At 67.3% G+C, this 12500-nt stretch overlaps 1 protein-coding gene across 1 annotated transcript in view; it reads right to left on the bottom strand.

The window, feature by feature from the left end:
• Positions 1–12152, bottom strand: part of plcd4a (phospholipase C, delta 4a) — a 65669-nt gene extending 53517 nt beyond the window's left edge. Inside the window, exons 1-2 of the mRNA XM_080199596.1 lie at positions 12092–12152; positions 10434–10592 (exon numbers count right to left, since the gene is read on the bottom strand). Of these exons, the coding sequence (XP_080055722.1) occupies positions 10434–10592; positions 12092–12116 (184 nt within the window). The 5' untranslated portion in view covers positions 12117–12152. The remainder of the gene's footprint in view (positions 1–10433; positions 10593–12091) is intronic.
• Positions 12153–12500: the final 348 nt, after the last annotated feature.

Here is a 12500-nt window from a genome sequence, read left to right as displayed (position 1 = left end):
TCGCACGGCCACAGATGTTAATGTGTTTCTGACCTGTAATGGAACGGGGAGATTTGGAGATACTCCTCACTGGGACACACCCTCCTGTGGACAACATCATGTGAGCACTCAGCTCAACTGGGGTAAAGTGGGCGCTTTGGGCAGAAGCTGTTTTATCCCCCCCCCAAACCCCCACCCCACACCCACCCCGGCACCCTCCCCACCCCTCATCACCTCCTGTCCACATCTCCAACCCCCACACTCTGCAACCCCATCCCCTCCCCTCTGCACCCCTCCGGCACCCCCAACCCCCCACCCACAACCCCAACACCCCTCCCATTCCACTGCCTTTCCCATTAATCTCCAGCAACCCCCCTCTCCATTCACCCCCCCGCACCCCCCTCTCCATTCACCCCCCCCCCACACACCCCTCTCCATTCACCCCCCCCGCACCCCCCTCTCCATTCACCCCCCCTCACCCCCCTCTCCATTCACCCCCCCCCGCAGCCCCCTCTCCATTCACCCCCCCCGCACCCCCCTCTCCATTCACCCCCCCCGCACCCCCCTCTCCATTCACCCCCCCCTCACCCCCCTCTCCATTCACCCCCCCCGCAGCCCCCTCTCCATTCACCCCCCTCTCCATTCACCCCCCCGCACCCCCCTCTCCATTCACCCCCCCGCACCCCCCTCTCCATTCACCCCCCCACACACCCCTCTCCATTCACCCCCCCCGCAGCCCCTCTCCATTCACCCCCCTCTCCATTCACCCCCCCGCACCCCCCTCTCCATTCACCCCCCCGCACCCCCCTCTCCATTCACCCCCCCCTCACCCCCCTCTCCATTCACCCCCCCCCGCAGCCCCCTCTCCATTCACCCCCCTCTCCATTCACCCCCCCCACACCCCCCTCTCCATTCACCCCCCCCGCAGCCCCTCTCCATTCACCCCCCCTCACCCCCTCTCCATTCACCCCCCCGCACCCCCCTCTCCATTCACCCCCCCCTCACCCCCCTCTCCATTCACCCCCCCCCGCAGCCCCCTCTCCATTCACCCCCCTCTCCATTCACCCCCCCCCGCACCCCCCTCTCCATTCACCCCCCCCCGCACCCCCCTCTCCATTCACCCCCCCCTCACCCCCCTCTCCATTCACCCCCCCACCCCCCTCTCCATTCACCCCCTCTCCATTCACCCCCCCACACCCCCCTCTCCATTCACCCCCCCCACACCCCCCTCTCCATTCACCCCCCTCACCCCCTCTCCATTCACCCCCCCACCCCCCTCTCCATTCACCCCCCTCTCCATTCACCCCCCTCTCCATTCACCCCCCCACACCCCCCTCTCCATTCACCCCCCCCCGCAGCCCCCTCTCCATTCACCCCCCCTCACCCCCCTCTCCATTCACCCCCCCGCACCCCCCTCTCCATTCACCCCCCTCTCCATTCACCCCCCCCACCCCCCTCTCCATTCACCCCCCTCTCCATTCACCCCCCCGCACCCCCCTCTCCATTCACCCCCCTCTCCATTCACCCCCCCTCACCCCCCTCTTCATTCACCCCCCCCACCCCCCTCTCCATTCACCCCCCCTCTCCATTCACCCCCATTCACCCCCCCACTCCATTCACCCCCCCGCACCCCCCTCTCCATTCACCCCCCTCTCCATTCACCCCCCCTCACCCCCCTCTCCATTCACCCCCCCCACCCCCCTCTCCATTCACCCCCCTCTCCATTCACCCCCCCCACACCCCCCTCTCCATTCACCCCCCCCGCACCCCCCTCTCCATTCACCCCCCCCACCCCCCTCTCCATTCACCCCCCTCTCCATTCACCCCCCCCGCACCCCCTCTCCATTCACCCCCCCCACCCCCCTCTCCATTCACCCCCCTCTCCATTCACCCCCCCCGCACCCCCCTCTCCATTCACCCCCCCACCCCCTCTCCATTCACCCCCCCTCTCCATTCACCCCCCCAACAACCCCCCTCTCCATTCACCCCCCCACACCCCCCTCTCCATTCACCCCCCCACACCCCCCTCTCCATTCACCCCCCCCGCACCCCCCTCTCCATTCACCCCCCCCCCCGCACCCCCCTCTCCATTCACCCCCCCGCACCCCCCCTCTCCATTCACCCCCCTCTCCATTCACCCCCCCCACACCCCCCTCTCCATTCACCCCCCCCGCACCCCCCTCTCCATTCACCCCCCCCCACCCCCTCTCCATTCACCCCCCCCCACCCCCCTCTCCATTCACCCCCCTCTCCATTCACCCCCCCCACACCCCCCTCTCCATTCACCCCCCCCGCACCCCCCTCTCCATTCACCCCCCCTCACCCCCTCTCCATTCACCCCCCCACACCCCCCTCTCCATTCACCCCCCCACACCCCCCTCTCCATTCACCCCCCCACACCCCCCTCTCCATTCACCCCCCCCACACCCCCCTCTCCATTCACCCCCCCCGCACCCCCCTCTCCATTCACCCCCCCCCCGCACCCCCCCTCTCCATTCACCCCCCCCGCACCCCCCCTCTCCATTCACCCCCCCGCACCCCCCTCTCCATTCACCCCCCCCTGCACCCCCCTCTCCATTCACCCCCCCCGCACCCCCCTCTCCATTCACCCCCCCCCGCACCCCCCTCTCCATTCACCCCCCCCCCGCACCCCCCCTCTCCATTCACCCCCCCGCACCCCCCCTCTCCATTCACCCCCCGCACCCCCCTCTCCATTCACCCCCCCCTGCACCCCCCTCTCCATTCACCCCCCACCGCACCCCCCTCTCCATTCACCCCCCCCGCACCCCCCTCTCCATTCACCCCCCCTGCACCCCCCTCTCCATTCACCCCACCCGCACCCCCCTCTCCATTCACCCCCCTCTCCATTCACCCCCCCACACCCCCCTCTCCATTCACCCCCCCCACCCCCCCTCTCCATTCACCCCCCCACCCCCCTCTCCATTCACCCCCCTCTCCATTCACCCCCCCACACCCCCCCTCTCCATTCACCCCCCCACACCCCCCTCTCCATTCACCCCCCCACCCCCCTCTCCATTCACCCCCCCACCCCCCTCTCCATTCACCCCCCCCGCACCCCCCTCTCCATTCACCCCCCTCTCCATTCACCCCCCCCGCACCCCCTCTCCATTCACCCCCCTCTCCATTCACCCCCCCGCACCCCCCCTCTCCATTCACCCCCCCGCACCCCCCTCTCCATTCACCCCCCCCGCACCCCCCCTCTCCATTCACCCCCCTCTCCATTCACCCCCCCGCACCCCCCTCTCCATTCACCCCCCTCTCCATTCACCCCCCGCACCCCCCCTCTCCATTCACCCCCCCGCACCCCCCCTCTCCATTCACCCCCCCGCACCCCCTCTCCATTCACCCCCCCCTGCACCCCCCTCTCCATTCACCCCCCCCGCACCCCCCTCTCCATTCACCCCCCCACACCCCCCTCTCCATTCACCCCCCGCACCCCCCTCTCCATTCACCCCCCCCTGCACCCCCCTCTCCATTCACCCCCTCTCCATTCACCCCCCCGCACCCCCCTCTCCATTCACCCCCCCGCACCCCCCTCTCCATTCACCCCCCCCACACCCCCCTCTCCATTCACCCCCCCTCTCCCATTCACCCCCCCTCACCCCCCTCTCCATTCACCCCCCCCCCGCAGCCCCCTCTCCATTCACCCCCCTCTCCATTCACCCCCCCGCACCCCCCTCTCCATTCACCCCCCCACACACCCCTCTCCATTCACCCCCCCCCGCAGCCCCCTCTCCATTCACCCCCCTCTCCATTCACCCCCCCCGCACCCCCCCTCTCCATTCACCCCCCCGCACCCCCCTCTCCATTCACCCCCCCTCACCCCCCTCTCCATTCACCCCCCCCCGCAGCCCCCTCTCCATTCACCCCCCTCTCCATTCACCCCCCCCACACCCCCCTCTCCATTCACCCCCCCCCGCAGCCCCCTCTCCATTCACCCCCCCTCACCCCCCTCTCCATTCACCCCCCCACCCCCCTCTCCATTCACCCCCCTCTCCATTTCACCCCCCCACACCCCCCTCTCCATTCACCCCCCCCACACCCCCCTCTCCATTCACCCCCCCTCACCCCCCTCTCCATTCACCCCCCCCACCCCCCTCTCCATTCACCCCCCCACACCCCCCTCTCCATTCACCCCCCCCACCCCCCCTCTCCATTCACCCCCCCACACCCCCCTCTCCATTCACCCCCCCCACACCCCCCTCTCCATTCACCCCCCCTCACCCCCCTCTCCATTCACCCCCCCTCACCCCCCTCTCCATTCACCCCCCCCACCCCCCTCTCCATTCACCCCCCTCTCCATTCACCCCCCCCGCACCCCCACTCCATTCACCCCCCCTCACCCCCTCTCCATTCACCCCCCCCACCCCCCTCTCCATTCACCCCCCTCTCCATTCACCCCCCTCTCCATTCACCCCCCCAACACCCCCCTCTCCATTCACCCCCCCACACCCCCCTCTCCATTCACCCCCCCCGCACCCCCCTCTCCATTCACCCCCCCCCCGCACCCCCCCTCTCCATTCACCCCCCCCGCACCCCCCCTCTCCATTCACCCCCCTCTCCATTCACCCCCCCAACACCCCCCTCTCCATTCACCCCCCCACACCCCCCCTCTCCATTCACCCCCCCCGCACCCCCTCTCCATTCACCCCCCCCGCACCCCCCTCTCCATTCACCCCCCCTCACCCCCCTCTCCATTCACCCCCCCCGCAGCCCCCTCTCCATTCACCCCCCTCTCCATTCACCCCCCCCGCACCCCCCTCTCCATTCACCCCCCCCGCACCCCCCTCTCCATTCACCCCCCCCACACACCCCTCTCCATTCACCCCCCCCCGCAGCCCCCTCTCCATTCACCCCCCCCGCACCCCCTCTCCATTCACCCCCCTCTCCATTCACCCCCCCCGCACCCCCCTCTCCATTCACCCCCCCGCACCCCCCTCTCCATTCACCCCCCCTCACCCCCCTCTCCATTCACCCCCCCCCGCAGCCCCCTCTCCATTCACCCCCCTCTCCATTCACCCCCCCCCACACCCCCCTCTCCATTCACCCCCCCCCGCAGCCCCCTCTCCATTCACCCCCCTCTCCATTCACCCCCCCCGCACCCCCCTCTCCATTCACCCCCCCCACACCCCCCTCTCCATTCACCCCCCCCCGCACCCCCCTCTCCATTCACCCCCCCGCACCCCCCCTCTCCATTCACCCCCCCCCTCACCCCCTCTCCATTCACCCCCCTCTCCATTCACCCCCCCACCCCCCTCTCCATTCACCCCCCTCTCCATTCACCCCCCCACACCCCCCTCTCCATTCACCCCCCCACACCCCCCTCTCCATTCACCCCCCCCGCACCCCCCTCTCCATTCACCCCCCCGCACCCCCCCTCTCCATTCACCCCCCCCACACCCCCCTCTCCATTCACCCCCCCCGCACCCCCCTCTCCATTCACCCCCCCCACCCCCCTCTCCATTCACCCCCCTCTCCATTCACCCCCCCCGCACCCCCCACTCCATTCACCCCCCCTCACCCCCCTCTCCATTCACCCCCCCCACCCCCCTCTCCATTCACCCCCCCTCTCCATTCACCCCCCTCTCCCATTCACCCCCCCAACACCCCCCCTCTCCATTTCACCCCCCCACACCCCCCTCTCCATTCACCCCCCCCACACCCCCCTCTCCATTCACCCCCCCCGCACCCCCCTCTCCATTCACCCCCCCCCCCGCACCCCCCCTCTCCATTCACCCCCCCCGCACCCCCCCTCTCCATTCACCCCCCTCTCCATTCACCCCCCCCCACACCCCCCTCTCCATTCACCCCCCCCGCCACCCCCCTCTCCATTTCACACCCCCCCCGCACCCCCCTCTCCATTCACCCCCCCCTCACCCCCTCTCCATTCACCCCCCCCACCCCCCTCTCCATTCACCCCCCTCTCCATTCACCCCCCCCACACCCCCCTCTCCCATTCACCCCCCCGCACCCCCCTCTCCATTCACCCCCCCCCTCACCCCCCTCTCCATTCACCCCCCCCACACCCCCCTCTCCATTCACCCCCCCCACACCCCCCTCTCCATTCACCCCCCCCTCACCCCCTCTCCATTCACCCCCCCACCCCCCTCTCCATTCACCCCCCTCTCCATTCACCCCCCCACACCCCCCTCTCCATTCACCCCCCCACACCCCCCTCTCCATTCACCCCCCCGCACCCCCCCTCTCCATTCACCCCCCCCTCACCCCCCTCTCCATTCACCCCCCACACCCCCCTCTCCACACCCCCCTCTCCATTCACCCCCCCCTGCACCCCCCTCTCCATTCACCCCCCCCTGCACCCCCCTCTCCATTCACCCCCCCCGCACACCCCTCTCCATTCACCCCACCCGCACCCCCCTCTCCATTCACCCCCCTCTCCATTCACCCCCCTCTCCATTCACCCCCCCACACCCCCCTCTCCATTCACCCCCCCACACCCCCCTCTCCATTCACCCCCCCACACCCCCCTCTCCATTCACCCCCCCACCCCCCTCTCCATTCACCCCCCCACACCCCCCTCTCCATTCACCCCCCCACCCCCCTCTCCATTCACCCCCCCCACACCCCCCTCTCCATTCACCCCCCCCACACCCCCCTCTCCATTCACCCCCCTCTCCATTCACCCCCCCCGCACCCCCCTCTCCATTCACCCCCCTCTCCATTCACCCCCCCGCACCCCCCCTCTCCATTCACCCCCCGCACCCCCCTCTCCATTCACCCCCCCCTGCACCCCCCTCTCCATTCACCCCCCCCCGCACCCCCCTCTCCATTCACCCCCCCACACCCCCCTCTCCATTCACCCCCCCGCACCCCCCTCTCCATTCACCCCCCCCTGCACCCCCCTCTCCATTCACCCCCCTCTCCATTCACCCCCCCGCACCCCCCTCTCCATTCACCCCCCCGCACCCCCCTCTCCATTCACCCCCCCCACACCCCCCTCTCCATTCACCCCCCTCTCCATTCACCCCCCCGCACCCCCCTCTCCATTCACCCCCCCGCACCCCCCTCTCCATTCACCCCCCCCACACCCCCCTCTCCATTCACCCCCCTCTCCATTCACCCCCCCCACACCCCCCTCTCCATTCACCCCCCTCTCCATTCACCCCCCTGCACCCCCCTCTCCATTCACCCCCCTCTCCATTCACCCCCCCGCACCCCCCTCTCCATTCACCCCCCCGCACCCCCCTCTCCATTCACCCCCCCCACACCCCCCTCTCCATTCACCCCCCTCTCCATTCACCCCCCCGCACCCCCCTCTCCATTCACCCCCCCCACACCCCCCTCTCCATTCACCCCCCTCTCCATTCACCCCCCCGCACCCCCCTCTCCATTCACCCCCCCCTGCACCCCCCTCTCCATTCACCCCCCTCTCCATTCACCCCCCCGCACCCCCCTCTCCATTCACCCCCCCGCACCCCCCTCTCCATTCACCCCCCCGCACCCCCCTCTCCATTCACCCCCCCCTGCACCCCCCTCTCCATTCACCCCCCTCTCCATTCACCCCCCCGCACCCCCCTCTCCATTCACCCCCCCGCACCCCCCTCTCCATTCACCCCCCCCACACCCCCCTCTCCATTCACCCCCCTCTCCATTCACCCCCCCGCACCCCCCTCTCCATTCACCCCCCCCCGCACCCCCCTCTCCATTCACCCCCCCGCACCCCCCTCTCCATTCACCCCCCCGCACCCCCCTCTCCATTCACCCCCCCGCACCCCCCTCTCCATTCACCCCCCCGCACCCCCCTCTCCATTCACCCCCCCGCACCCCCTCTCCATTCACCCCCCCCTCACCCCCCTCTCCATTCACCCCCCCACCCCCCTCTCCATTCACCCCCCTCTCCATTCACCCCCCCACACCCCCCTCTCCATTCACCCCCCCACACCCCCCTCTCCATTCACCCCCCCTCACCCCCCTCTCCATTCACCCCCCCCACCCCCCTCTCCATTCACCCCCCTCTCCATTCACCCCCCCCACCCCCCTCTCCATTCACCCCCCCCACACCCCCCTCTCCATTCACCCCCCCTCACCCCCCTCTCCATTCACCCCCCTCACCCCCCTCTCCATTCACCCCCCCCGCACCCCCCTCTCCATTCACCCCCCTCTCCATTCACCCCCCCCACACCCCCCTCTCCATTCACCCCCCCCGCACCCCCCTCTCCATTCACCCCCCCACCCCCCACTCCATTCACCCCCCCTCACCCCCCTCTCCATTCACCCCCCCCACCCCCCTCTCCATTCACCCCCCTCTCCATTCACCCCCCCGCACCCCCCACTCCATTCACCCCCCCTCACCCCCCTCTCCATTCACCCCCCCCACCCCCCTCTCCATTCACCCCCCCTCTCCATTCACCCCCCTCTCCATTCACCCCCCCAACACCCCCCTCTCCATTCACCCCCCCACACCCCCCTCTCCATTCACCCCCCCCACACCCCCCTCTCCATTCACCCCCCCGCACCCCCCTCTCCATTCACCCCCCCCCCCGCACCCCCCCTCTCCATTCACCCCCCCCGCACCCCCCCTCTCCATTCACCCCCCTCTCCATTCACCCCCCCCACACCCCCCTCTCCATTCACCCCCCCGCACCCCCCTCTCCATTCACCCCCCCCACCCCCCTCTCCATTCACCCCCCCCCACCCCCCTCTCCATTCACCCCCCCTCTCCATTCACCCCCCTCTCCATTCACCCCCCCCACACCCCCCTCTCCATTCACCCCCCCCGCACCCCCCTCTCCATTCACACCCCCCCGCACCCCCCTCTCCATTCACCCCCCCCTCACCCCCTCTCCATTCACCCCCCCCACCCCCCTCTCCATTCACCCCCCTCTCCATTCACCCCCCCACACCCCCCTCTCCATTCACCCCCCCACACCCCCCTCTCCATTCACCCCCCCCACACCCCCCTCTCCATTCACCCCCCCCGCACCCCCCTCTCCATTCACCCCCCCCCCGCACCCCCCCTCTCCATTCACCCCCCCCGCACCCCCCCTCTCCATTCACCCCCCCGCACCCCCCTCTCCATTCACCCCCCCCGCACCCCCCTCTCCATTCACCCCCCCCGCACCCCCCTCTCCATTCACCCCCCCCCCGCACCCCCCCTCTCCATTCACCCCCCCGCACCCCCCCTCTCCATTCACCCCCCCGCACCCCCCTCTCCATTCACCCCCCCCTGCACCCCCCTCTCCATTCACCCCCCCCGCACCCCCCTCTCCATTCACCCCCCCCGCACCCCCCTCTCCATTCACCCCCCCCCCGCACCCCCCCTCTCCATTCACCCCCCCGCACCCCCCCTCTCCATTCACCCCCCGCACCCCCCTCTCCATTCACCCCCCCGCACCCCCCTCTCCATTCACCCCCCCCTGCACCCCCCTCTCCATTCACCCCCCCCCGCACCCCCCTCTCCATTCACCCCCCCTGCACCCCCCTCTCCATTCACCCCCCCCGCACACCCCTCTCCATTCACCCCACCCGCACCCCCCTCTCCATTCACCCCCCTCTCCATTCACCCCCCTCTCCATTCACCCCCCCACACCCCCCTCTCCATTCACCCCCCCACACCCCCCTCTCCATTCACCCCCCCACACCCCCCTCTCCATTCACCCCCCCACCCCCCTCTCCATTCACCCCCCCCGCACCCCCCTCTCCATTCACCCCCCCCACACCCCCCTCTCCATTCACCCCCCCCACACCCCCCTCTCCATTCACCCCCCTCTCCATTCACCCCCCCCGCACCCCCCTCTCCATTCACCCCCCTCTCCATTCACCCCCCCGCACCCCCCCTCTCCATTCACCCCCCCGCACCCCCCTCTCCATTCACCCCCCTCTCCATTCACCCCCCCCGCACCCCCCTCTCCATTCACCCCCCTCTCCATTCACCCCCCCCTGCACCCCCCTCTCCATTCACCCCCCCCCGCACCCCCCTCTCCATTCACCCCCCCACACCCCCCTCTCCATTCACCCCCCCGCACCCCCCTCTCCATTCACCCCCCCCTGCACCCCCCTCTCCATTCACCCCCCTCTCCATTCACCCCCCCGCACCCCCCTCTCCATTCACCCCCCCCGCACCCCCCTCTCCATTCACCCCCCCCACACCCCCCTCTCCATTCACCCCCCTCTCCATTCACCCCCCCCTGCACCCCCCTCTCCATTCACCCCCCTCTCCATTCACCCCCCCGCACCCCCCTCTCCATTCACCCCCCCCGCACCCCCCTCTCCATTCACCCCCCCGCACCCCCCTCTCCATTCACCCCCCCGCACCCCCCTCTCCATTCACCCCCCCGCACCCCCCTCTCCATTCACCCCCCCGCACCCCCCTCTCCATTCACCCCCCCGCACCCCCCTCTCCATTCACCCCCCCGCACCCCCCTCTCCATTCACCCCCCCCCGCACCCCCCCCCCCCCCGGCAGTGACTCACAGGTCGATTTGGGGTTGCCGGTTTTTTTGGATTTGTACCAGATGCTCATACAGTCATCCTGCAGTTTGAAATAACGCTGCCGCTTCCAGCTCCGGGACTTGACTTTTCTCATCAGTGACCCCGTCAACATTAACTGGAGACTCTCATCGATCTCCAGGCCTGGAATGAGACAGGGAGGGAGACAGAGAGGGAGAGAGTCAGAGAGAGGCAGACAGACAGAGACAGAGGCAGATAGAGAGAGAGAGGGAGAGACAGAGAGGGAGGCAGGGAGGGAGAGACAGGGTGAGAGAGAGACAGAGAGAGTGAGAAAGAGAAAGATAGAGAGAGACACACACACAGAGACACGCAGAGAGAGAGACACAGAGAGAGAGAGGCAGAGAGGCGGACAGACAGAGAGACAGGCAGATAGAGAGAGAGAGAGAGGCAGAGAGGGGAAGAGACAGAGAAAGACAGGGAAACAGAGAGCGAGAGAGACAGAGAGAGTGAGGGAGACAGAGAGGGGAAGAGAGAGAGAGAGACAGGGAAACAGAGAGAGAGACAGAGACACACAGAGAGACAGAGAGAGAGAGAGAGAGTGATAGATAGAGAGACAGAGACACAGAGACACAGAGAGAGAGAGTTCAGAATCAATGGAAAAGTGCCTGGGAAAAGTGCCTGTTGTATCCTGGATTATTACGGGTTTGTGTCCCACACTATAGTGTGGGAGCTGTCTGCTGTGGGCCCCACACCAGGTTCCTCAGCTCCTCATTGAGAAACCCAGGAGGAAAGCATTAGGAAGCTGCTCGACTTTGAAAGCCATCACACTTGCTGCGTGCTGCTTTCCAGCAGAGGCTGGGAGGATAGGGATCGGGAATTCTCCCTGAGCCAGTGTGTGCTGACACCAACCCCTTTCAGCAAAACCTCCAGAACATTCCCCCAGCCACATCCCCCAGGATTTGTGTCTGGAATGTGTCACTGCTCCCCCCTGGACCCGGCTGGACTCCCCCCATTCCGATCAGCCAGTCCCGCATTGAGGTTTTGTCTTCTCAAAGACCAGGACAGATCTGGGACCCCGCCTCGCGGAGCAGGGTGTCGGTCTTTAGGGGTAACCGGAGCTCCCGAGACTGTTTATAGAGTTTTGTCCTGTCGGTCACTGGGGGATACCCGCTAGCAAAGATTGGCCAAGTGCAGATCAGCTGTGAGCTGATTGATTTAAGGAACAGCCTTGAAAGGCAGAATGGCCTCCTTCCGTTACTGTGTAACAGTATCAAGGGGCTGAGTGGCCTCCTCCTGTTGCTATGACTGCCTGGCCACATTGAATAGGATTGGCTTCCTCGCATGTGAGATTCTGCCTCCAGGTGAGGGCAGGTCATGGTGTTGAAGGGGGGGGGGGTGAGGGTGGGATTATTGTTCCCTGTGTTCACACCCAGCCAGTCTGGTAACCATGTCTCCCCCCACCCCCCCATGCTGCTACCCACCTCCCTCCCCCCCAACCCTGGCACCACCCCACCCCTATGCTGCTACCCCCACTGGCACCCCTCCACCCCCATGCCGCTCCTCCCCACCTTCCCTCCCCCCAGTACCCCCATGCCCCCATGCTGCTACCACCTCACCTTCCCCCCCCCCCCCATCCCCACCCATGGACCCCCTTGTTCCCCATTGAAGGAGCGGGCACTTACGCACGTTGGGCTTGGCAGAGGCCATCAGCCCCCGTCCTCACTGCCGGGCACTCCACAATCTGAAAAAAATTCAACAGCATCAGAACAAACTGTGCAGCTTCCAGAATAACACAACTAATAACTTCCATCATCAATAACTTCCATCATCAATAACTTCCATCATCAATAACTTCCATCATCAATAACTTCCATCATCAAATAACTTCCATCATCAATAACTTCCATCATCAAATAACTTCCATCATCAAATAACTTCCATCATCGAATAACTTCCATCATCAATAACTTCCATCATCAAATAACTTCCATCATCGAATAACTTCCATCATCAATAACTTCCATCATCGAATAACTTCCATCATCGAATAACTTCCATCATCAATAACTTCCATCATCAATAACTTCCATC

This window comes from Carcharhinus amblyrhynchos, chromosome 11, assembly GCF_965287045.1.
Source record: "Carcharhinus amblyrhynchos chromosome 11, sCarAmb.v2.hapA, whole genome shotgun sequence".
NCBI classification, from domain to species: domain Eukaryota; kingdom Metazoa; phylum Chordata; class Chondrichthyes; order Carcharhiniformes; family Carcharhinidae; genus Carcharhinus; species Carcharhinus amblyrhynchos.
The sequence above is the reverse complement of the archived record's forward strand: the minus strand, read 5'-3'. Positions and strand labels throughout refer to the sequence as shown.